A 27,335-nucleotide genomic window follows, 5' to 3' on the forward strand; every position below is an offset into this window, starting at 1 on the left:
CAGCATCACTCTGAAGTTTAGGGCATTTTATTTCTGACTCAATATAAGGGAGAATAGTGTTTACTTTTATTCTGAATGTGTTTCTTAAGAATCATTTCCTTTTACAACACCATTGATTTGCTTCTTACATAAATTATCCTTTTAAAGATATTGACCTGCTTCTTAAAAGTTAGAGGTATAATATTTTAGGTATCTTCAAATGAACTAAGCAAGAGTTTTACAAATCTCAGCCATACAGCCAAAGAAAATTAGTTTTAAAAAAGACAGCTTTAAAAAAACAATTTTTTCCATTCCAATTGTCCTAATTTAGCTTACTAGCTCACATTTACTTGTATACTGAATTACTCTAAAAGTTGTGCATCTTTCAGGTTCTATAACATGAGAGAAATTTTTATCTTTCTTTCAACCTCTCTTGGCTTATACTGTGCGTCTTCTGACATTTCTTTTTCTTCAAGGAGAGTGGTGACCACCACTGTCTTTGGCTGCCTATTGTCCAATGTTTGAAAAATAGCTGCTATGTATATTTCTTGGTCCAGTCTTGTGTTGTTTACAATGGGAGGGCTAATCTTACACCAGTTACTCCATCACAGCTGGTGCCAACTGCCTCCGGTTCTTTTTTTTCCAAACTACTAATATAGTCTCTTTGTTGGCGATAATCTGCCCCTTAAATCTATTCTGTATATGGGATAACAGAGTATTTCAAAAATGCAATTGTAACCATGTCATTCTGAGGCTTAACGGCCTTCAGTTGCTCTCCTTTGCAGTGGTCTTCAAAGAAGAGATGGTATGCTCGCTCGTATGTGGACATGACAAGAAGGGTACCTCTCTGCTTCAGTTCAGTTCAGTCGCTCAGTTGTGTCCGACTCTGCGACCCCACGGACTGCAGCACGCCAGGTCTCCCTGTCCATCACCAACTCCAGGAGTTTACTCAACCTCACGTCCATTGAGTCAGTGATGCCATCCAACCATCTCATCCTCTGTCATCCCCTTCTCCTCCTGCCCTCAATCTTTCCCAGCATCAGGGTCTTTTCAAATGAGTCAGTTCTTCGCATCTCTGCTTCAACCACACTCTAATCTGGAGTTTACCTGCTGTACAGGGCTTCTATGTAAGCTTTTCTACAAAGAAAGGGTTGTTCTGCTAAAAGTGTCTTAAAACTACTATCTTACAGAGTAAGTACAAGGTTCCTGATATAGTATACCAGGTTTTCCACAATCTGGCCACTGTTTGGGTATCCAGCTTTGCACTTTACATTCTAGGAACACCAATTTGCTTGCGTTTCCCTAACATATTCCCTATGTTGTAGTTCAGTGCCTTTGCTGAGTTTGTTGTCTCAGTCTGAAAGATTTTTTTCTCAGTTTCTTCTCTGTTCCATACCTGCCAGGTCACTCTGATCACCCTGAGACCTAGGACAGGCACTGCCTCTTCAAGAACCTTCCCTTCTATCAATCCCCTAAGGGCAGGTTAGGGCACATCTCCTGAGATTTCTCCAATAACACATCTTTCTCTGCCACTATACTTATACATGGGATCATAATTATTCATCTGTGCAACTGATTCCACATAAGTTAACAGCTTTACTTACCAGTAGATTCTCAAACCTTAAAACAGTTACAACTCACAAATGAATAAATGAATATTTGATAGGTAGATATGGAGGCCATTTTACGCAAACGAAAAAATACAACATCAGCCAAGACGTTGGTAAATATACTATTTTTTTTTTACTTTTGGAACCTGGAGTTAGTCAATTTAGCTAGAGCCTCTTAAGGCGGAGAAGTGGGAGAGAATACCAAAATATATTATAACCACATGGGAGGGCTTTAATACCAGGCCATGCATAATTCAGGAAGCACTGGGAAACCATTCAAGATTTTAGATCAGAGGAATAGTGGTCTCTTAATTGGTCTGCCTCCTTCCTATCTTTCCCTCTTCCAATACATCCCACAGATTAATATTCATAACACATAACTCTGACCCCTTTCCTTTCTTAAGCTTCCTTTGGTAATTGGCCATTGCCAACAGCATCTTAATGACAACAGACTATAGTCCTTTAGAATAAACAGATTTCTTTGTTTTATTCTATCCAGTTTACTTGTGCTATTTATCAAATGCCATTTTAAAATTATTTATCCTATTCCCACAATTAAATTTGGTACTGGAGAGAAAGGAAAGAATTGTGTCTTATTCTCTGTAACTCTGAACAGTGAATTCACATACAGGGGCACATTATGTATCTGCTGAATAACTTAAAAGCAGCTCTGAATGAAATATGCCATGGGTAGTTTACTCCAAGATAAATAACACTTGATTTTAGTTATTTGCACAAAGCCTAACTGCTATTTTCATCAATATATCTGAGTGTAAATACTGCTTTCTGAAAGGAAGAAAAATATTTTAAAAATATTTTGAAATTGCATTATTACTACTTTGAAGCCTTTACACTAGCATCCCAGCTTTTAAAATTCCAGATACAGAAAGTAGAGTTTGAATGAAGGAAAAAGGAGCCATTCTTAATGGCTTGTTATCGCCAAAAGAAAGAAACTCAGAGATTAAGCTTTCTTTTGTACTTTTGTATTGGCTGCACTCCGGGGGGTGGGGGTGGGGTCACGATTGTCTTCTCTACCGTTTCCCTCTGCTCCTTAATCTCTAGTTTACTTGGTCTTATCTCTTGCAAGCAAAATGGAATTCAAATGGCCTCCTACGTCCTCTTTGAACCATGCTGGTGCCAAGCCAGCTGGGGCCTATCCTGGCATCCAGGCAGGGAAGTGTATTTCGTAACACATAAGCAATGTTTGTTTGGCACAATTTGCATGAAGCAATTTACTGAATCAGTGAATCATTTCTCAAGGTGACATTCCTGGCAGACTTCTCTCTCAGCATTCTGCCCAGGTCCATCCTTCTCTACCTTCCCAAGCAGGTGACTTCGGGCATTCAGCATGCTTCCCGTGTACACCCTCCCCACCCTGTTTCCACTGCTGACAGGGAACATGCAGAGTTAACAGAGAGCATTAAGAGATCCCACACACTGAACACATGAGTGAGACTAGACTAATAGAGTCCTCCCACATTCCAACAGTGTCTGGCTAAGGATTCAGAACCCTCTTACTTGATCTTATTAACACAGCAATAAATACCCCCATGATTAGTTGATTAAGGTTTAAAACAGCTTTTAAGGATAATTTTGGCAGGAAATTCCTTAAACTCCTTGTTTCAAGGAATTGTGAATTGTTCAACACAAAACTCCAAGGATAAGAGTTATATTCCTCATGATCATGTGGGTGGAATGTAAAAGAGTAACAGTGTATTCAGGGTCTTCCACTAAAAAAAAAAAAAAAAAAAGAAAGATTTCTAGTCTTTTCCTACCATGAAATTAACAGAATGTTAAATAAAATTCAAGTAGCAGGTATAACTATGCCTTAACATTTTCTTATCCTAGAGACTTAATCCAGTTTTTCCTACTTAATAATGGTAGAACACACCTGTCTCAAGACATTAAACTGTTGCTGGAAACTTGTCATCCCTTTCCTGGTCTATTGCAGTAACATAACTCATCTATTTCCTTCCAATTCCTTTCACTCAATTTTCAACATGATCAACAGAGTTCCTTTTCTAAGAAGCAAATGTGATGTCATTTCCCTGTTAAATACCTTTCCATGATCCAAATCATTTCCAGAATAAAGTCTAAATTCCTTAGCATGGCCTTTAAAGAACTTTATTCTTCACCTCTTGCCAGCTATCCGTCTTCCTTTTGCAAATTATATTCCAAGAATTCTGAACATTTTGCAGTTTGCCAAAGAGATGTGAAATGTTTCTTGACTTTGCATCTTTATATGTACATGGAATATCCTTCCCATCTTTTCCTCCAAGTGAGCTTCTGTTTGTCCCTAAACACATGACTGTAGTAAACTTCTCTGTAAATCCTTTTTTTGCTATTCTCCACTTTAAACCATATAGTATCCAAGGCAATATCTTAGTTAATCCTTCCTTTGTGGTAATATTATAATCCTCTTAAAAAATTGCATTGCGGTAAAATTCATGTACCATAAAATTAACCATCATAAAACGAGTAATTCAGTAACATTTAGTACATTCATGATGGTGTGCAGCCACCACCTCTGTTCCTAGTTTCAAATGGGTTTTAACTTTTAATTTACCTGAATGTGTTCCTAACAAAACTGCATTTTTTGCAACCACAATACTGCACACATAATAGGTGCTCAATAAATAAAGATGGAATTTCACATTCAACAACAGAAAAGCATCTTACGGATTTTTTTTCCACTTTTATTATCCAGTCTTAGAAAAAAAAATATGTTATTACACCTATTGTTGAGAGAAGACTTATCACATAAAAAAGAAAAGACAGAAGGTTTGGCTCTTTTCAAACTTAAATTTTAAAAAATGGATATTCAGAAATTAAAAGTTTATAATTTGGCTATTTCAAAATTCATTCAACAAATATTTGTTGAGAATTTACATACGTGTCAGGAACTGTTCTAAGCATGGAGGGATGCCGTATTGAACAAAACAGACAAAATCCCTGCCTTAGGAAAGGGCAACCCACTCCAGTGTTCCTGCCTGGAGAATTCCCTGCACAGAGAAGCCTGGCAGGCTACAGTCCATGCGGTCACAAAGAGTCAGACACGACTGAGCAACTAACATTTTCAAAAGCTTATATAAAAGAGACAATAAGCATGATAAATTATATAGCATTTTAGAAGGTGGTAAATACTACAGGGAAAAAAAAATAAGATTCAGGTAATTAGATCAGAATTTCTGAATGGAGATACAGGAAGGGGTTGCAATTTTAAGTAATTTGGTCAGCGTAGCCATATCAAGCAAGTGACATACAAGCAAAGAGCTGGAGAAGGTGAGAAAGTGAGTCATGCAAATATCTGAGAGAAAAGTCAAGGCTAAGGTCTCAAGGTAGGAACATGCCTGATGTGCTTAAAACAGAGACAAAGTCATATCCAAGTAAAGGTGTATAATGGGCAGGTTGATACATGAGTCAAGAAGAGTTGTTTTGGCTTAAGACATACAATTAAGATCATCAGCTTTAGAGGGCTATTCAAAGTTATAAGATTGGATGAGATTCCTAAAGAAGTGAAGTTCATGGACTGAACTCCTTAGCACTCTCTTGTTGAGATCTGGAGAGCAGGAGAGAAATCTCCAAAGATGACCCAGAAGTAACTGCCAGAGAGAAAGGGAGCAAACTAAGAGAGCAGAGTGTCATGAAAAGCAATGTGAAGAAAGTGGTGCTAAGAGAAGGAATGAGTGATCAGCTGCATTAAATGCCACTAACTTAAAGATTAGGTAAGACAAGAAGTGAGAAGTGACCACTGAATTTAGCAATGCGGAGGTCACCAGTGAGCTAAACAAGCGCAATTTTCACAAAGCGGCTAAGGTCAGAGTGTGAATGAAGTAGGTTTAAGAGAGAATGGGAAGAGAAGAATTAGAAACAAAGAGGCTAGAAGTTTTTAAAAGTTTTTGCATGAAGAGAAGCAGAGAAAGGGATGGTAAATGGAGACAGAAGTGAGATTAATGCAGGCTTATTTTTTTCTTTTTTTCATGCAGAAATAAGAGCATGCTGGTAGGAACAATCTAGCAGAGAGCAAAGAGTTGAAGATGTAAAAGAAATAAGGGAGAACTGACGGTGATATATTCTTGAATAGGCAAGAATGGGCACAGGGAGGGGCTGACAGCTGGACCTTGGGTAATCCAACCACAGTGAAAAGAGGGAAATCAATGTATAAGGAAATAGTTGCTGGTGGATGTGTAGACATAGTAACAAAGTTCTCTTGAGTGCCAGAATTTTCTTAATGAAATAAGCAGCAAAATAACAGCTATAAGTGAGGGTAATAGAGAAACATAGAGAAGGAGTCAGAATATATGAGGAAATGTAAAAAAATCATCTCAGAAATCATTCTGGATTGTGCTACTCAAAGTATAGTCCAAGCTCCTGTACTGCTGTTTTGTTGTACAAGTTGTTTGTTTAAACAATTTAACAACGTAGAAATTAAGAAGAAGTGTGCTTTGTGTCACCAGTAGCTTCATCTCATTTTACAGCACACTCTCTATAAACATGTACAATTTTTGTAATTCTATTTCTTCTTTTCTTTTATGACTATTATTGAACTGCAATTTCATTTTTTTGTTAAATCTAATAAAAATTTGGACTTAGACTTTTGTCTTTTTAAAACTTCATATTGCTTCACAATTCATATTATTGTGTTTTTTTATTCATGATGAAGTAGGGAAAAAATTGGCCCCTCACCACACATAGATTGAGAGGGACGAGTCCAGGAGAGTTGGACAGTAATTAGACTAGGAAATGTTTTGTGATTGCCAAGGAGCATTAGAGGCTCACATGAGGTTTGCAGCCATTAGTTAAAGACCATCAGTGTGGTGGAGTGATTCTCTCCAGACACATTATGCTGCATGGAAGCAGAGCAGGATAGATGAGCAGCAGGATTTAACTGACCTATCACATTGCCAAGTGAATATGACATGATGCAAAAGGGGGCGGGGGCAGCAAGGAAACAGTATGCAAAGATTAAAATAAGTGATCATGGAATTCAAGCTGGATGAAGAAGGAAGAGAGGGTAACAGAGGTATGAGGGACAGAAAAGTGACAAGATCAATGGCCCATAGGTCCCAAAAGGATTGAAAAATTGTTGGCAAAAAAGGATGAGCTAGAAAGATAGCAGGCGATGGTCAAATAGACACGTACAATTGAGAATGTGAAGAAGCTGTAGCAATGAGGCGAAAAGATTCTTGGAGGAGAGGAGTTTGGGAAACTTAGAGCCAGTGTGTTGAAGGGATCATCTCTGCAGACACTGGAATCCTCACAAGTGAAGGCAGGAGTAGTGCTGGAGATAATGATGATGAGTCAGGAGCTAAAATCAGTATGAAATGAGGAGAAATGACGGTGTGGGGTGGGGCTAGAAGATGACTATAACATGAGACTCAGAGTTTGGACTTTATAGGGGAAAAGTGGGTGAAGAGACAGGAAGCAGCCATGAAAGGAGAAGGATGCCTCCCACAGGCAGCCTGGTATGAAGGCCATGAGAGGAAAACAGCCATTGCTTGACAGGACCTCACGCAAGGCAGTGTCCTCAGAAAGTTACAGGTTCTCAGGAGATCTAGATCAAGGAACTCCTTCAGAGAAGGGGTGAAAGAAAGAGCTGATTTGACTGATGACGGACTATGAGTTGCAGAGGGCGTAGTGAAAGGGTTTCAAGAGGTGGGAAAGGATGAGGGGAAGGCAGAGACAGAAAAGGGGGCTTACAGAGTCACATGGAGAGTAGAAGACAAGGGTTCCCCTGATGCCTAGGGCTACTCTTGATGGCTAGCATGTTCATGTCTGGTAGAAACCAATACAATATGGTAGCACAATTATCCTTCAATCAAAAATAAGCAAATTTTTTAAAAAAGGGATAAAGTATGTAAGAAATCGTTTTAGAAATCATCATTTCTCATGGACAGTTATTTCATGGGACTAAAGGGGGTCCAAGCCTGGATTACTCAATTGATCATGGGTTACATCATGGTTCTCTCTAAGGCACGCTCCTGACCTTGCGCTATGTATCTTTAGGCTATTTGGTTCCTTACATTACTAAACTGAAGTAGATAAGGGCAAAAAGATGGTAAATGATTCGTTCATATCACTCCATACTAATGGCTCTGATAAAAAACTGCTGACAGAGTAGATTGGTTTAAATGGGCATTCTGAATGATCTGTTTATTCAGATTAGATAATTAGAAATATTCTATACTAATATGTACCCTACCAATTTTTATTATGTAGCTACTTAATAGAAACAAAACAACATGTAACATCCTATTCCAGAAAGGGCTGACCTTTACTGAATTATTTTAATAAAATCAAATTTAATTACATTACAATACTGGAGAAGGGTCACAGGTAGGGAAATGGTAACAAAAGTAAGGGACATTTTCCAATGACTAGAGAAAAAGAATAACCAAGTTCATAGAGGGCACATTAGCCAGGCCCTTGCAAGTAAGTACCACTTATGAAAAGAAAAGATGAAAATCAAAATTGCTTTATTGGTATGACCTTGCCTTTACAATGTTAAAGAATGCTGAGTAGGAGAAGAGATGGGAAAGGAAAGGTACAGAGTGGGAGGAGAGAGAGAAGAGAAAAGGGTATAAGGGATCCACAGGTAAGAATTAAGAAATGTATTTTTGGTGCTTTGCTTCAACTGAATTCACTTTTATGGAGGGATGACTTATGGAACTAGTATTCTACTTAATGGCTTTCTAGTTATTTATATATGTTTTTGGCAATTAATCTTTCTCCTTCATTGAATGAGATCCCTTCTTCTCTTTTCCTTCCCATTATCCCTCTTCTTTGTCAAGATCACACTCATCATTTTTTTATGCTGTGGAGGTTGGGAGCAAGATGGTTTTCTGGCCCTACCAAGTCAACCATCTGATAAATCACCAAGAGGCAAACGAATTATTGGATGTGGAAGAATTTGCACACTGTAACAGTTTGAGGAGTAAAGTAATAATGGTATATACGTAAGTTCAAGGGTTTTTTTACTTAGAAGCACGGAAAATTTACCTGGAACTCAATGTCTGTACTTAGTACATTCTGTCTCTCCAGATCTATTCTTTGCCCTTCTCTCCCTTGCTGTGCTTTAGGAAACAGATTTCTGGAACACATCAAAAGCAATCTTTTTCTTTGGTTTTAAGTTAGGTTTGGCCAGTAGGTAACTGGCAAGAAATCAGAAAGCAGGAAAAGAGAGCAGGCGTGTTTGCTCTCTAGTGTTTCCTCCCTGCTGGCCATTTTTGTTTTGGTAGAGGTGGTGTTTTCTTGTATACAGCCAAAGCTACTGTCATTGGCCCTCTTGTGCAACTACAGTTCTCTGGGTTCCAGAAAAACTGCTCCTTTCCCTTGCCCTGAAGGTCCAGGGTGATAACTGCTTTAATGTGTATTTTATCACCCTCTGGTGGGTCCCTTTTGCTGCCATACCTCTGTATACTCCCTTCATTAAACTTCTTTCAATTAATCTGCTGACTGTGCCATTTGTTACTTGTAAGAAGCAAGATTGATATAATTTCTAATAGCTGTGCTGGGCTTAGTTGCCCAGTCATGTCCGACTCTGGGCGACCCTGTGGATTGTAGCCCACCAGGCTCCTCTGTCCATGGGGATTCTCCAGGCAAGAATGGAATGGGTTGCCATGCTCTCCTCCAGGGGATCTTCCCAACTCAGGGACTGAACCCAGGTTTCCTGCATTGCAGGTGTATTCTTTACCATCTGAGCCACCAGGGAAGCCCTTCTAATAGCTTCAGTCGTGTCCAACTCTGTGCGACCCCATAGACGGCAGCCCAGCAGGCTCCACTGTAGACTGATATAATTTCAGGGCCAGGTCTACACAATCCAACCCATTCTCATTCCAAATTTCTCAACTCAATATCTCTTTCACTATCCCGTAGTGAATATCCAGCCCGGTCTTGAAGTCACTGCTTCGTGACAATCATGTATTCATCATGACAACACTGGCAGCGCTTTGGAACCACTTAAGAGTCTCCATTCATAAAGCCTCCATTTTCATAAGTGTAACTCATCAAGATGCAAATTTAAAACTAGATTATTTTAGGAATTTGGTCAGAAAAGGGAAGTAGCTTTTCTCAGTAACATCCAACCTCACCTCCTTCTCCTTGTTGAGCAACACCAGCTGGCTGTCTGTGAGGATGCAGTACTTCCGCTCCCATGTTGTCGTGTCGGTGTAGGGTGACTGGCCACAAGACAGACGGTGGGTAGGTGGCCCTTTCACATCTGTGTGACAGACACAAAAACAAAAGGGACAGATCACTACCATGCTTGGTAAATTCACATTTCAAACGGAAGGTGCTTCAAAATCAAGGAAGGTGGTCTAAACATAAACCTAAATGGTTAAGCCGAAAACTTAAAATTCCTCTGAAGAAAATATAAACAGTTTTTTGACAGAGGGAAGATTTTGCCCTATAGTCTGCAAAAAAAGAGGGCTGAAACACTTTGGGAAGAATTGTTAGTACAAATTTGACACGGTAATCACCAGTGTACATGCACTAAAATAATGGGAGATCACTTCAGGGCAAAACCAGTTATCATTCAAAAGAAAGAGGTGGGGGTGACTCAGAGACAAGAATAAAGGATAGCTATCTTTCGGAAGAAGATGCTGCTTGCTGCATGTACACTCAAGAGTACTGCTGAGCTTGAATTGAAAGAGTGAAGTTATTGGCAGCCTGCATCTTCAAAATGGCTTTATTTTTGGTCAGTTGTAAAGATTTTAGAACTGGTTAAACTATAGCATCATATTACCACTAGAGGCCAGTAAGATCTTAAAAACAGACGATCTAAACATATTACCCTCAGGGCTCTTAAAGGTGGAGGCATACAATATAATACCAAAGTTAAATGTTTCAACTATTCTAGAAGTCTCATCTCCCATGTTACTGTTTTTTTCTTTTATTGAGATATGACTGACATGTAACACTATATTAGTGTATAACATAATGAGTCAATACTTGTATACACTGCAGAACGATGATCTTAACAAGTCTAATTACCATCTGTCACCGTAACAAGTTAGAAAATCTTTTTTCTTTTGATGAGAACTTTTTGATTTACTCTCCTGGCAACTTTCAAGTATCCACTACAACACTGTAATCGCCATGCTGCAGATGACATTCACATGGCTTATTATAAGTGGAAGTTTGTATCCCTTGACCCCCTTCACCCATCTCACCCACCATCCTCTTGCAGATCATCATGCTGTTCTCTGTACTTGTGAGTTTTGTTTTCTTTATTTTAGATTTTAGATTCCACATATAAGTGACATCACACAGTATTTGTTTTTCTCTGACTTATTACATTTAGCATAATACCTTCAAGGTCTATGTTGTCATAAATGATAAGATTTCATTTCTTTTTCAATGGCAGAGTAGTATGCTGTTGATCCACCAATGGGCACTTGGGTTGTTTCCATTTCATGACTATTGTAAATAATGACACAATGAACACAAGGATGCATATAGCTTTTCCAATTAGTGTTTCCATGTTCTTTGGATAAATATCCAAAAGCAAAATTGTTGGGCTGTATGGAAAAGGAAATGGCAACCCACTCCAGTACTCGTCTGGGAAATTCCACGGACAGAGGAGCCTCGTAGGCTGCAGTCCATGTGGTTGCGAAGAGTCGGACACGACTGAGCAACTTCACTTTCACTTTTCACTCTCATGCACTGGAGACAGAAATGGCAACCCACTCCAGTATTCTTGCATGGAGAATCCCAGGGACGGGGGAGCCTGGTAGGCTGCTGTCTATGGGGTCGCACAGGGTCAGACACGACTGAAGCGACTTAGCAGCAGCAGCAGCAGCATGGTAGTTCTATTTTTAATTTTTTTAGGAACTTCTAATCTGTTTTCCATAGTGGCTGCACCAGTTTACATTCCTACCAACAAGGCAGAAGGGTTCTGTTTTCTCTACATCTTTGTCATCATTTGTTATTTCTTGTCTTTTAGAAAATACCCATTATCATTGGTGTGACAGATATCTCACTGTTGATTTTGATTTGCATTTTTCTGATGATCAGGGAAGCTGAATACATTACATATGTGTTGTCCATCTATATGTTTCTTTGGAAAATTTCTATTCAGATCCTCTGCCCATTTTTCAGTCAAACTGCTGTGGGTATTTTTTGTTTTTTACTCAGCTGTATGAGTTCTTCATATATTTTGGATATTAATTCATCAGATATATGATTTATAAATATTTTCTCCAGCTCAGTAGGTTGCCATTTCATCTTATTGACAGTTTCCTTTGCTGTGCAGAAGCTTTTCATTTTGATATAGTCCTGTTTGTTTATTTTTGTTTTTGCCTTTGCTTTAGGGGTGAGATCCAAAAAAATCACTTCAAAATTTTTTTAATATGAAGTGTTTGCTCATTTGGGCTATTGAAAAACTTGAAACATATCTTAACTATAAGTGCATATTAGATACATTGAGTAAGGCTTTTATGATGTTTCAAGATATATCAAAAGTTCTTTAGCCACGAAGGACTAATTCCTCTCAGAAATACAGTGTAGGAAACATTAAACATTAAAATACATTACTTATTACTATTTAGTTATTACACTAGAGGAGCACTTCAAACTGAAGAAATTAAAAAACAAATGCCCATGAGTGCAGGAGAGTTGTAAATATCAATAATAAATAAGTGCATTTTATCTATTAGTTGAGAGTCTTCATTACTATTACTTTCCATAGACTTTTAGTCTTTTTATCACAGGATGATAGGTATTCCTGGTACTGACCGACTTCAAGGAAATTCAAATGATTTCCTATATGTTTTACGCTGCTAAGTTGCTTCAGTCGTGTCCGACTCTGTGTGACCCCACAGACGGCAGCCCACCAGGCTCCCCCGTCCCTGGGATTCTCCAGGCAAGAACATTGGAGTGGGTTGCCATTTCCTTCTCCAATGCATGAAAATGAAAAGTGAAAGTGAAGTCGCTCAGTTGTGTCTGACTCGTAGCGACCCCATGGACTGCAGCCTACCAGGCTCCTCCATCCATGGGATTTTCCAGGCAAGAGTACTGGAGTGGGGTGCCATTGCCTTCTCCATGTTTTACACTATAATTACTCAAATATGCATACCTATAGGTGACGATCTGCAGACAGTAAACAGGTCAGTATTCAGGGCATTAGGTGTATGTATGCCTCTCTTCTTACATCCCCACGTGTGTCCAACATTGTCATCAGTGCTCCTTCTGGCTAACTTCATTGCTCTCTAAAAGTCTATCTAAACTTCTCGCTTGGCATGTTTGGGGAGCTCATCAACTACCCTCCAAAATAACTCAAGATTCAAGAACCAATAATGTTATCAGGGCTTGGCTTGACATGCTTACTAATTTTTAGAAGTTCACTGTCTTTCCTCTTCCCCTTGTTTTTCTGCTTCTATCTCCTGTGAACTTCGCACACCAGTACCTGCTGCACAGGTAGCTTCTCCATTCCACACCAAGTCTCTCCTACCTTCAACTCTTTCATTTCAAGCATTTAAAGTTTTGTTTATACTTCAAATTTTCCTAAAATTATCACAAAAAGCTTTAAAGGAATTAATTCAGTAATTCTTGGCAGATAAAAGATTCTTGCCCAAACTTAAAAGCCATGTCAAAGCTGATTTTCTTCACACGATTTGGATAAACAAATGGGTTACATTTTTACCACAATGCAGACCTATTTTTAGAGTCAAATACCAAGATCACTTAAACAGAGAGGGATGCACCTACTTTATGTAGAAATGTGGTGGTTTTGTGGCCTAGACAAGTTTTCACTCAAATGACTAACCTTCTTATGTAAGTTGGCCATGGATGACCTAAACTGCCCCCTGCAATTTAATCTGAATCTTATGATCCACACTGAGCAAGAAAATGTTGATAGGCTCTGTCCGTAAAAACTAGAATACGGAAAACTTTTATAGCAGGAAACCCAGGGTTCCTGACAAAATATCAGTCTGCCACCAGCACTGAATTTAAGAAAACCTGAATTATCTTGCCTGTGTCAACCTGAGTAATCATCTTACAGTCCCCCTTAAAGTCCTCCCCTTCTCCAATGTGAGCTTTGCTCCTAGTTCCTTCACGCTATTGTGAAACAAGACAATGTCTCATGAAGCATGCTGGGGACCCTGAACTACTCCTCTCCAGTGTTAAAGGTAGAATGAAATAGAAAGCAGTACTTCCACATTTTAGTTTTTCTGTCTGTCTAAATTATGAGGTTGATTAGCCACGTCATAAATTTTGTAGTTTCACATTTTTTCCTACTATCTATGGTCCACATTTTGATCACTTTATAAGACTGCATTAAAAGGAAGAAAACAAGAAGTCAGAATAAGTGGGATTGTTTGTTCTTTTTGGCATTTCTGGGTTAAGGTTTAAAGGGCATTTTAAGTAACAATCTAAGATATTTCTGAAAACCTATGAATTTAATTTATTCATTCTACTGTGTCCTCATTTCCATAGCTAAATGAAGGTTTAACAGTACACTTGTAAAGCCTGTTTACTGAGGCTGTATTAAACTCAGGACAAACTCACATTGTTGCCTAATTTCACTTTACCAAGTCTATCAATCCCTCCCGCCCACTTTCCCTCACTCCCACCCTCTTTTTCTCTGGCTCTCTTGACATACTTCTAATTTCTGACTTTCAATTGCATTTAGTATCTAAAATTCACTACTGAATAGGGTAACAACTTTAGAATTACAAATAAGAATCTTAACAGCAAAACTGGAAGGAAATTTTCGATTGCTGCTGTCCGATTCCTGTAAGGATACCAATGATACTGGACATTACCCTTATTACAGAAGTTGAATAATTTTAGAAACATTAACAAGAATCAGCAGTTACACAATGAACCCCATTGGAAAGTGCTTCTTTGAGACTGGATATTATCATGTAGACTAATAATTTCCAAAATCTTTGATCTCATGATTCCTTTACACTTTGTAAACTGAGGACTTCAAAGAGTTTTTTTGTTTGTTTATGTGGGCTATATTTATCAATATTTACCACATGAGAAATTAAAACTAAGAAATTTTTAAAATATTTATTCATTTAACAACAAGAACAAACCTACTGCGGGTTAGCATAAATAACACATTTTTGATGAAATGCAACTATTTCCCAAAACAAAACAAAATAGTGAGAGGAGTGACAATATTTGAAATTTTGCAAATCTCTTTCAAATCTGAATATAGAAGACATCTGGGTTCCTATATTTGTTGTGATATTTAATCTTATGCTTTATGTTGTTTTGGTTTAAGTATAAGTGAAAATCTAAACACACAGATAAACAGTTGGAAAAGGGAAAAAATATTTTAATAGCATTTTCAGGTAAGCGCAGGTCATGTCTTTCAGTTGTTCTTTCAAGTAAAAGTGGTGTTCATGAAAAACAAATGATAAGTCTAGCTCCCAGATCACTTTCCACTAATGCTTTCCCCGGTGATAACTGTCATACTTCAGAACGCAACTTAAGTGTACTTTCCCTCTCATCATACAGAATGTTAAAAAGACATAAACTCCAAAGGTTTAATATATAATAAAGATTTTCACTGAGTTCTCAAGGATATCCTTAAGGAAAACTGGCTTTTTTCCCCCCTACTATGTGTGCAGAGAAGATTGCATGACTCCTGGAAGAGCGTGGTCCCACAGCTTTGATTCCTGCAACTGCATCAACAGTTTCGCTTATAACTCCTTTTGTATCAGAGTAAATGTCAACACAGTAAAAACAAACAAATAAACAAAAATAATCTTAACCTCGCAGATCAAGGGCACCCTCAGGTTCTAGGGTTCCACAGACCATATTTTAAAAACCACCGCTTACATAATAGGAAGGCAATGAAAGATTCTAAGAAAATTTGGTAGTAGTTTGTAAGATGAAGTGGGGAAAAGACCAGAGTTCTTATACAATGAGTGAGAGATTAGTGTAATGGCCGGGGTGTGGGATGATTAGGGTCATAGACTGGTGACAGTGGAAAAAGAAAGAAAGGAACTATGTGAGTCAAATTTTGAAACAGAAATCAACAATGCTGGTAACTCTCTAGCTGTTTGTGGGGAAAGTATAGCACAAAAGAGCTGAGAGAATAAATAGCAATTAATACAAATACAGATTTATAAATACTCATAAGACAGGTTATATAACCGTAATTCTGCTTTTGTTTCAGCAGGAAAGTTTAAGACAAAGATTTTTCAAGAAAAGGCATACAGAAAATCCAAAAGGGAAGCTTTTAAACTTGAATTTAATTTGAAGGATTCACTGCAATCCATTATATCCACATCATTTCAAAACAGCATTGAAAATACCATTATATTTTGTCTACCTATAAACCTAGAAGTCAAACTCTGGGCCTCTTCAAATGCTGATATAAATTTAGTAACTACTTGACAAAGAAACAACAACAACTAAAAAACTTCTCTTGTATGTGTAATCCTTCCTTGTAACTTTTCCTCATACCAGAGAAGGAAGCAAAATAGTCTATCGCATCAACTGATGAAAAAGAGGAACCAAAATGATATGATAGAGCTGGAAATTCCATTAGGCTTATCTATAAATATCCACAAAATGATTTTCCTCTTAGAGAGTAAGCATTTTGTCTCTTCCAGACTTTGGGAGCATCTCAGAAAGACTTAAGAGTAGGAGAGTAAATGAAGGGATCTGATAGGAAACAGAAAGAGGCATAGAGGAGAATGGAAAAGAACAAGTCTATAATCCAAATATGGAGAGTGTAAAATAAAAAACTGCTTGAGAAATTTTATTTTTGTCTATCACAGCTCCTCAGAAGTTCATCTGAGTTGTTTCTAACTTATATCCATTTACTAACTACAATGTTTTCTAAAATTCTAATATTCTAAATTAAATGCAACTTGTAAAACTTTAAGCCTATTTAAAGTTTTGGCCATCCAAAACAAACTTTACAGAGGATTCTATAAAGAGAAACTTCCAGTTAAAACAACCCTAATGTTTCATTCACTCTCAAAAGTTTTTCATTAATTCTTAGTACCAACCATTAAAAAAAAACAAAACACATAGTTTTGGGAAATCTACCTATAAGAAGGACAATTAAAATACATTAAAAGAAAAACACATTTCTAACAAGCAGCTGTAAACTGCACAGGTCTGAACTGCTGTAGTAAGATTAGTATTCTCACATATGTGTTTATTCCCATGTCAGAGACAACCTGGCTTAGAAAAGACAAATCTTTCCCAATATTCAAATTTTCAATTATCACATTTGTTTTGCTTCTGAATTTGGTGAGAAGTCAAAGTCAGAGTACAAGCATTACTTTATAAGTCTCAGAATTGGAGTGACCACTTTCTTACAGAAGCAAAAAAAATCTAAATAACTTTAAAACAGAGCTATTTGCTTAAACTAGCTAAGAACATGTCAATTTCCCTAAAATGACAAAGGGTTATTTTTCTCTTCACCAAAGTGTCCGGAACAGTTTTATTAGAAGGTCAAGTTTAAATATCATTTATATTAATAGGTCAACTAACATGCTGGAAAAGGTCAATTTTCATTCCAATCCCAAAGAAAGGCAATGCCAAAGAATGCTCAAACTAGCACACAATTGCACTCATCTCACACGCTAGTAAAGTAATGCTCAAAATTCTCCAAGCCAGGCTTCAGCAATACATGAACAGTGAACTTCCAGATGTTCAAGCTGGTTTTAGAAAAGGCAGAGGAACCAGAGATTAAATTGCCAGCATCCGCTGGATCATTGAAAAAGCAAGAGAGTTCCAGAAAAACATCTATTTCTGCTTTATTGACTATGCCAAAGTCTTTGACTGTGTGGATCACAATAAACTCTGGAAAATTCTCAAAGAGATGGGAATACCAGACCACCTGAACTGCCTCTTAAGAAACCTGTATGCTGGTCAGGAAGCAACAGTTAGAACTGGACATGGAACAACAGACTGGTTCCAAACAGGAAAAGGAGTAGGTCAAGGTTGTATATTGTCACCCTGCTTATTTAACTTACGTGCAGAATACATCATGAGAAACGCTGGGCTGGAGGAAGCACAAGCTGGAATCAAGATTGCCGGGAGAAATATCAATAACCTCAGATATGCAGATGACATCACCCTTACGGCAGAAAGCGAAGAACCAAAGAACCTCTTGATGAAAGTGAAAATGGAGAGTGAAAAAGATGGCTTAAAGCTCAACATTCAGAAAACTAAGATCATGGCATCCGGTCCCATCACTTCATGGCAAATAGATGGCGAAACAGTGGAAACAGTGGCAGACTTTATTTTTTTGGGCTCCAAAATCACTGCAGATGGTGATTGCAGCCATGAAATTAAGAGATGCCTACTCCTTGGAAGGAAAGTTATGACAAACCTAGATAGCATGTTAAAAAGCAGAGACATTACTTTGTCAACAAAGGTCCGTCTAAGGAAAGCAATGGCACCCACTCCAGTACTCTTGCCTGGAAAATCCCATGGACGGAGGAGCCTGATGGGCTGCAGTCCATGGGGTCACGAAGAGTCGGGCACGACTGGGCGACTTCACTTTCACTTTTAACTTTCATGCATTGGAGAAGGAAATGGCAACCCACTCTAGTATTCTTGCCTGGAGAATCCCAGGGACGGGGGAGCCTGGTGGGCTGCTATCTGTGGGGTCGCACAGAGTCGGACATGACTGAAGTGACTTAGCAGCAGCAGCAGCAGTGGTCAAGGCTATGGCTTTTCCAGTGGTCATGTATGGATGTGAGAGTTGGACTGTGAAGAAAGCTGAGCGCCGAAGAATTGATGCTTTTGAACTGTGGTGTTGGAGAAGACTCTTGAGAGTCCCTTGGACTGCAAGGAGATCCAATCAGTCCATCCTAAAGGAGATCAGGCCTGGGTGTTCACTGGAAGGACTGATGCTGAAGCTGAAACTCCAATACTTCGGCCACCTGATGCGAAGATCTGACTCTTTTGAAAAGACCCTGATTCTGGGAAAGATTGTAGGTGGGAGGAGAAGGGGACGATAGAGGATGAGATGGTTGGATGGCATCACTGACTCAATGGACATGAATTTGGGTAAACTCTGGGAATTGGTGATGGACAGGGCGGACTGGTGTGCTGGGGTTCATGGGGTCACAAAGAGTCGGACATGACTGAGCAACTGAACTGAACTGAACATGCTGTATTTTTTAAAGGCAGTTCTTTATTTTTCTGATCAATAATAAAACCCTTGCCCTGCCATAAAACTTTTAAAAATGTGGTGTGTGCTTGGCTATCTTCTACAGGCAGTTTCTGCTACAACAGAAAAAATGTTACAGCTGTCATGTGGAGATAATTTTTAATAATGCCACTAACCATAGCAGCTGCTCAGTAGCTGCCCACTAGATATTAGAGCTAAATGACCAAATTATTTTACAAATGTGTTAATGCTGTCTGCTGGAGACCTAGTGAAGCTGCCATCCATTACCGCCATCAATACACTTTGTGACTCTGCTTCACTCTTAAAGGATGGACAGGAAACACAAACTCTAACAGGCCATTAAAATGAAACCCAATTTTATTTTATCCCCCTGTTACCTTTCCACCCTCCTTATTCTGTCAAAATGTCAGAAAATATCCTGTTTCCAGAAGAAACAAACAAAAATGTTCTTAGATTGATAACCATCCAAACACTAAAATGACTGTCTGTGAATTCTGCTTTGTCCTGACATCCTATGAATCTTTAAGCTGGGAAGTTGCATTACAGTGCATATGGATCAATGGCCCCAGTAGATTTAAGTATGGTCACACTCACCTTAGTGAATAATAAACACACTTTTGATAAAATATGTTTAAAATAAAAAATTAGGCCATAAATGTTTACCTTTATGAAAATACAAGTCTTACCATAATTTCCCTATAAGGTCATAACTATTTGTTGAAATGAATTTACATTGCCTTTTAACCTAAGCTAACTATTTTATTTTCCTTCTCAATGAGGAAGGCTTAATTTTCATGCTACTTGATCACTCGTGTCTAGTCAGGAAATCCCCTATGCTCACTGTCACCTTTTTAAAAAGAGAGGACAAGTAAGAGATAATAAAGGATTCTGGTGGATTATTTCCTTTGGGTTTCAAGGGCTTCCCTGGTGGCTGAGTGGTAAAGAATCCGGCAGTGAATGCAGGAGACCCGAATTCGATACCTGAGTGAGGAAGATCCCCCGGAGAAGGAAATGGCAACCCACTCCAGTATTCTTGACTGGGAAATCCCACAGACAGAGAAGCCTGGTGGGCTACAGTCCATGGGGTCACAAGAGAGTCAGACTCAACTGAGTGACGAAACAACAACACAGTTTGTGAACAGGCTCTTTGCTGTCTCCTCAGTCTCAGCAGCATCAGGGCCTAAGCAGGGGGTGAGTCTAACTCTGCTCCATCACAGTTATTTGATAATAAGTTCCCTGAAGGCATGACTGACAACTTTCTTGATCAAGGCAACACTTTTCTTTGTAGAAGAACTAATTTTAGTTTGGGAAACACTTCCTATGATGGGTCCACCTTGCTTCTCCCTTCCACATTATTAGTACACAGTTTGCATTGCACCTGATCACACACGCCATGAAGCAGTAGGCAGAGCAGATCGTTTCATTTTCCTTCACTTTTTACATATGCATTAGAAGAACGAAGTCCCACAACTGCCATACTGGACCAAGCACTGCTAAAGGAACATGAACTGTACAGCCTGGGTAACCGAATGGAATGTTATAAATGATGCCACGATAAGGTGACAAATGATTGTCAATCACGGCTTGTTCTTCAATCCCAATAGACCACTCACATCCATGGTTTTCAGAAAATACTCAAAATAATTCATTTGTATACTCATCCTTAGAAGGAAAAAAAAAAAAAAGGTCTATATTCAACTCTTCTTAAACAGTCAAGCACTGTGCAAATTTAAGAGAAGTGTAAGGAAACAGTAGCCTGGCTCTTAAAACATAACCATGTTGTTGTAGAAATGATTAAAATTCAAGACCTTTTTTTTACCTCATGTTCCTGTTACTGGTAGAAAAATGAACTAGACTAAGAATTAATCTCAAACACTATGTACTACTCATCGTTCTTGCTATATTTTGTACCTCTTCCTATATTAATCTATCCCCATGCCTGCCTGTTTTTGAATTGAATCTCATCGCTTTCCTTTAGGGGCAGCTGCTGTGGGGAAAGAATTAGAGCCTTTAAAAGAATGTGATTCTTAGAGGAGAAAGGAAACAAAAAGAGTAAATAGTTTACCACTATTGAGAGATCAGTTTCTGGGTTTTTCACAACTGGTTATACAGCCTGGAGCATCCCAGGGACGGGGGAGCCTAGTGGGCTGCCGTCTATGGGGTCGTACAGAGTTGGACAGGACTGAAGTGACTTAGCAGCAGCAGCAGCATACAGCCAATACTGTGTCATTATCTCACTCTCTAGGGGAGCAGAAGAAGACAGACTGAATTAAAAAATAAAACTTGTCAAGACTTTGGCAGCATTATAAAAATGTTACTAGCTCTACCTCTCTCCACAGTATCAAATGGAGTAGAACACGGATCTAAATACGCATCTTTCCTGAATTGTGACCTGTTTGGACCACAAACCACTGAGCTTACAGTGAAAACTATCAAGGAGATATCATAGGTCTCGCTAAGGGATCCCATCAGTTACTCACAGCTAAATCAACAACCTGATTCAGTCAGCGAGGTCCTGACACAACTCTGCTGACTTATGTGAGAAGCAAAAAACCTTTCTTTTCATCAAAAAACCAATGACCGCAAATGAGTAAGAGGTAGCCAACAACTACAATAGAATATAAGCAGTAGAATGAAGCGTTTAGCACTTTTTCTTCAATACAATCAACAGAAGTAGAACACACATTCCTCTTATCTAAATCTAATCTGTTTCTCAAAGTGTGCTGGATGGCAAATTTTCACATACTGGAGAATATATCCTAAGTAGAAATTGAATAATTCAATTCAAGCCCATCTAAAAATACCAATTAATTTCCCCAGATATTAAGCATTCTTTAACCTGCACATGCAACCCACAAAAAATTTCTAAAAACGTTCTAATTTCTAAATCAAAAATAAACATACAAAATCACTTAATATTTAATTAAGCTATTAGTGAATGAATACGTTTCTGCATATATTCGGTATTGGATAAAAGTTACACTTTCTTTTTTTACTGCAAATGTGCTCTCTAAGGTAAAAAAACAATTATTTGTTTGCAGAAGTAAAAAGAAAAAACAATTATCTGAATGCAAATATTAACTATGAGATTACAAAAACTAGTATCACTTTCATTTTACTTTTTCTCGCAAATAGGTAAAAATAACTATATAGTACATCAGAACATGTGTACAGTCAAATTTATATTTTTTAACTTCTTGTTTTGTGCCTCTCAGCCTTTATCATTTCCATCTTTTCTCCCAACATAAGAGCTTTTCTAGGCTCACCTACTTTTCACAGGCTTTTCCATTATCTTAAAGAATTTTAGATAAAAGGAAACCCTTAAATAACATCATCATGAAACACAATCCTGTTGTGAAAACAACTGATTCAAAGACAATAGTTTACTCCATATTCCCTCACTCAGATTAATGTGCAACTTAATGTTTTTGGCCAGAACACACACATAAGTTTCTTTCAATGATATTTCAATGTGAATAGTCAATTTTAGGTTAAAAATTTCCAAGAGATTGCAGCAAATATTCAAATGGTGAGAGTTCAAGATATCGAGGGATACATTCACATTATAGATAGTAAAGATAAAAAAATGAATATAGGGAAGCAAATAATGATGAAAATCAAGTGGGAGAAGAAATTAAAAAAATAAAGGTCAACAGGATAAGAAATGCATAGAAGAGGAAGAGGGATATCCTTTGGGAAACAAATCAGAGTTGAAAGATATCTTAAAGGTCAGTAAAAATACCTCTTAAATTCATAGATTAATAAAATGAGGCTCAGAGATATAAAATTACTTATTCAAAGAGACACATTTAGCACAGTTGTCTCAGAATTTAGTCTGACTTATAAACTAGGATTTTTTTCTAGCACATCATAAAGCTTCTCCTTGTCTTTGTTTCATTTGGCTTTGGTTGTAATTCAGTGAGCATTTATGTACTGTGTGTAAAGCACTACACTCTACACTACAGATCTCACAGTGCACAGGACAGACCAAGCCACTGAACTCAGGGTATTTAAATTTAGTTGAGGGGACAAACACTGTACAATCAGCATGTGGTTAACAATTGTGATAAACACTACTTCAAAAAGCAGTATAGGGTGCTGTGAGAGTACAGAATGAGAGCTATGGACTTAGTCTGGGGCATTACAGCAGCTGAGAGCATGGTTAGTGGTATGTCAGTATGGAAAGGAGTCTAAGTATTAGCATTTCAGGCAAATGAAATCATAGGTCCCAAAACCCTTGAGGAATAAAGTGGCTCTGCTCCTTCAACAATCTGAAAAAGAGGACCCTAAGGCAGATGCATGGGAAGCAAGGAGGTAAGTACAGAATTAGGGGGTTGCTGAAATAGCAGCTCAGCTGGTAAAGAATCCATCTGCAATGCAGGAGACCCTGGTTCAATTCCTGAGTCAGGAAGAGCCACTGGAGAAGGGACAAGCTGCTACCCACTCCAGTACTCTTAGGCTTCCTTTGTGGCTCAGCTGGTAAAGAATCCTCCTTCAATCTGGGAGACCTGGGTTCGATTCCTGGGTTGGGAAAATCCCCTGGAGAAGGGAACAACTACCCACTCCAGTATTCCGGCCTGGAAAATTCGATGGACGGCACAGTCCATAGGGTCACAAAGAGTCAGACATGACTGAGCGACTTTAACTTCACTTCACTTCAAGATCACTCAGAGACCTATACACCAAGTTAAGGATGTTGATCTTGATCCGAGGAAGGAAAGGAAGCCCCTGGAAGGTTGTAATAGGTAAGTGACACCACTGACTCACATTTGTGTGAAGAGGTGAATGGGGATTTCATTTACTTAGATGAAGAATTCTGAAAGATAAGGTTTGAGGGAGAAGCTGATAGATTTAGTTTAGGTTACAACCAGTAAAAAAAAAAAAAAAAAAAAATCAGTCAAAAGCTTGATTTGCCTGTCTAAGTCCAAAACTTCTAACTTTGGTCAAGAGAAGAACCTGGAGTTTCTTCAAAAGGTCCACAAGGGCCTTATGCAAATTTCATTTCAAGAAATATATAGAAGCTACTGGGATAAAATGGCAGATTGAACACATACAATTTCAGTCCTTCTCAAAACCCCACAAAACTACAGTAAAGATAAATTCATATTTATATGTAGAGACAGCAACAATAATCCACAATGATAGAGAAAACAGAGAAGAAATAAGTGAAATTTTAGAAGCTATAAAGAATATATTCAAATGGTAACTGCCTTAATCAGGCCTGAGAAAACTGAATCCTGAGATAAGGCTGAGAAAAGGTAAGAAACTACCCAATTTATAGCAGAGAATCCTCAAAAAGTTCAGGGATAGGCCAGCACTAGGTACCTCTCAATGGGGAGAAGCGATGGTCTAAAATAAGAACTAGATAAAATTGATTGAAGAATCAGAGACCCCATAAACACAGAAAGCAAACTTATGGCTACCAAAGGAGAAAGATGGGGGTGGGGGACAGGATAAATTGGGAAACTGGGAGTAACATATACACATGCCTATACAGAAATGAGATAAACAGCAAGGACCTACTGCTTAGCACAGGGAACTATGCTCAATATTTCCTAATAACCTATATAGTAAAAGAATCTGGAAGAGAATATATATTATATATGTGACGTATATTGTCACCCTGCTTATTTAACTTCTATGCAGAGTACATCATGAGAAATGCTGGGCTGGAAGAAGCACAAGCTGGAATCAACACTGCCGGGAGAAATATCAATAACCTCAGATATGCAGATGACACCACCCTTATGGCAGAACGTGAAGAGGAACTAAAAAGCCTCTTGATGAAAGTCAAAGAGGAGAGTGAAAAAGTTGGCTTAAAGCTCAACATTCAGAAAACGAAGATCATGGCATCTGGCCCCATCACTTCATGGCAAATAAATGGGGAAACAGTGGAAACAGTGGCTGGCTTTATTTTTGGGGGCTTCAAAATCACTGCAGATGGCGAGTGCAGCCATGAAATTAAAAGACGCTTACTCCTTGGAAGGAAAGCTATGACCAACCTAGATAGCACATTCAAAAGCAGAGATATCACTTTGCCAACAAAGGTCCATCTAGTCAAGGCTATGGTTTTTCCAGTAGTCATGTATGGATGTGAGAGTTGGACTGTGAAGAAAGCTGAGTGCTGAAGAATTGATGCTTTTGAACTGTGGTGTTGGAGAAGACTCTTAAGAGTCCCTTGGACTGCAAGGAGATCCAACCACTCCATTCTAAAGGAGATCAGTCCTGGGTGTTCTTTGGAAGGAATGATGCTAAAGCTGAAACTCCAATACTTTGGCCACCTCATGCAAAGAGTTGACTCATTGGAAAAGACTCTGATGCTGGGAGGGATTGGGGGCAGGAAGAGAAGGGGACGACAGAGGATGAGATGGCTGGATGGCATCACTGACTCGATGGACGTGACTCTGAGTGAACTCCGGGACTTTGTGATGGACAGGGAGGCCTGGCGTGCTGCTGTTCATGGGGTTGCAAAGAGTTGGACACGACTGAGCGACTGAACTGAACTGAACTGATATATATATATTTACAATCACTTTGCTATATACCTGAAACTAGCACAACATTGTAAATTACTTCAATTAAAAAAAAAATCAGAGTCCTAAGATTATTTCTCTGAATATTTTATCAGTAACTATCCCCACATTCCCTTTGCCTGGAAGGGTAAAATAAAGAGTAGACTAAAGGATGAGTCACAGGTGAGAAAGGCATCCTGAAAACGTACAAGGAATGCTACGAAATGCTTCCTTCAAAGTTCTTTTCACCTGGTCCATTTGTCTCTCATAACTGGCAGACAAGACTTTTACTTACCAGGCAGACAATTACAAAAGCACTCTTTGGGAATCAGATCAGCTCAAGAGCAAAGAATCAGAGATACTAACCAAAGGAGCTCTCCCAACCAACAGCCCACCCAGATCACCTTACAGTAAAGCCCTCAGTGGACAAGGCCCAACCTCATACTCAGATCTTCCAGGCAATTTCCTCAAATCCATTCTTAATCTGGAGCAGACAAACAAGAATTACCAGAGATCAGAGGAAAGCTGCTGACATGAGAAAATAGAGATCAAAACAGAAAAAAAGACAACTTGAAGTAGACATAAGTGATGTAGGAGGAAAAAAACAAACAGCCATCATTACCTTAAAGAGATATGAGAAGAAAATGGCATCCATGAGACAAAACAGGGTAATTTTCATAAAAAGCAACATTCATAGAACTAAAACAGCTTTTATATATTAAAAAAAATCATAGGAAAAAATGTAAAACAAAACTCAATAAATACAAGTAGAAGATAAAGTTCAGAAAATAATCCCAGAAAGTAGAACAAAAAGACAAAGAGATGGAAAAGAAAAAGGAATATTGAATAGTGGTTTTAAAATATATGTAAGTATGATGGCAAAAAGATAGGGAAACAGTGGAATCAGTGGCTGACTTTATTTTTTGGGGCTCCAAAATCACTGCAGATGGTGACTGCAGCCATGAAATTAAAAGATGCTTACTCATTAGAAGGAAAGCTATGACCAACGTAGACAGCATATTAAAAAGCAGAGACATTACTTTGTCAACAAAGGCCGTTCTAGTCAAGTCTATGGTTTTTCCAGTAGTCATGGATGTGAGAGTTGGACTATAAAGAAAGCTGAGTGCTGAAGAATTGATGCTTTTGAACTGTGATGTTGGAGAAGACTCTTGAGAGTCCCTTGAACTGCAAGAAGATCCAACCAGTCCATCCTAAGAGTGATCAGTCCTGGGTGTTCATTGGAAGGACTGATGTTGAAGCTGAAACTCCAATACTTTGGCCACCTGATGTAAAGAGCTGACTCATTTGAAAAGACCCTGATGCTGGGAAAGATTGAGGGCAGGAGGAGAAGGGGATGACAGAGGATGAGATGGTTGGATGGCATCACTGACTCAATGGACATGAGTGTGGGTAAACTCCGGGAATTGGTGATGAACAGGGAGGCCTAGTGTGCTGTGGTTCACGGGGTCGCAAAGAGGCGGACACAATTGAGTGACTGAATTGAACTGAAGTATGATAAGGAAGCTGGGATGATTGTATATGGCAGCTAAATCCTCATCTACCATTACAGAAAATCAACAAAAAGCTCTAAAACTAATGAATAAAGAAACAGTATTATACATAATGCTTAGAAATAATGAGATGTAAATGCCAGAATTGGAGAAGGAAATGGTAACCCACTCCAGTATTCTTGCTTGGAGAATCCTATGGACAGAGAAGCCTGGCAGGCTACAGTCCATGGGGTCTCAAGATTCGGACACGACTTAGTGACTAAACCACCACCACTGAATGCCAGAATAAAAAGCTAGAAGAGTCAGAAGTTTATGCTTCAGATAAAAGGGACAGAGGTAAGGAAAGCCAATAGATTTTGTTAAGAAACAAGCAGACAACCCAAGTGAAAACGGGCAAAAGACATGGCTACAACTTCATAAAGAAAGGCACCGAAATGTCCGCTTAACATGTAGAAAGTGATCCAGCTTTAATCATCAGGGGAGTACAAATTAAAACCACAGTGAGATACTACTATATACCCACCAGAATAGCTATAATGAAAATATAACTGTTGGTAGGATATAAAGTAACCACAGGAGGGAGTGTGAACTGGTACAACCACTTTGG

General features: G+C 38.6%; 1 protein-coding gene across 14 annotated transcripts in view; it reads right to left on the bottom strand.

Annotated features, from left to right (window-relative positions):
• The window catches only part of RASAL2 (RAS protein activator like 2), a 399,585-nt gene that overhangs the window by 185,603 nt on the left and 186,647 nt on the right, over nucleotides 1–27,335 (bottom strand). For all 14 annotated transcript variants that reach the window (XM_086343655.1, XM_086343654.1, XM_086343653.1 and 11 more), the window contains exon 2: nucleotides 9,680–9,807. In XM_086343655.1, the coding sequence (XP_086199781.1) occupies nucleotides 9,680–9,807 (128 nt within the window). The remainder of the gene's footprint in view (nucleotides 1–9,679; nucleotides 9,808–27,335) is intronic.

Source organism: Bos grunniens, chromosome 16, assembly GCF_055505025.1.
Source record: "Bos grunniens cultivar Pamir isolate PY7600 chromosome 16, Bosgru_T2T1.0, whole genome shotgun sequence".
Lineage (NCBI taxonomy): Eukaryota > Metazoa > Chordata > Mammalia > Artiodactyla > Bovidae > Bos > Bos grunniens.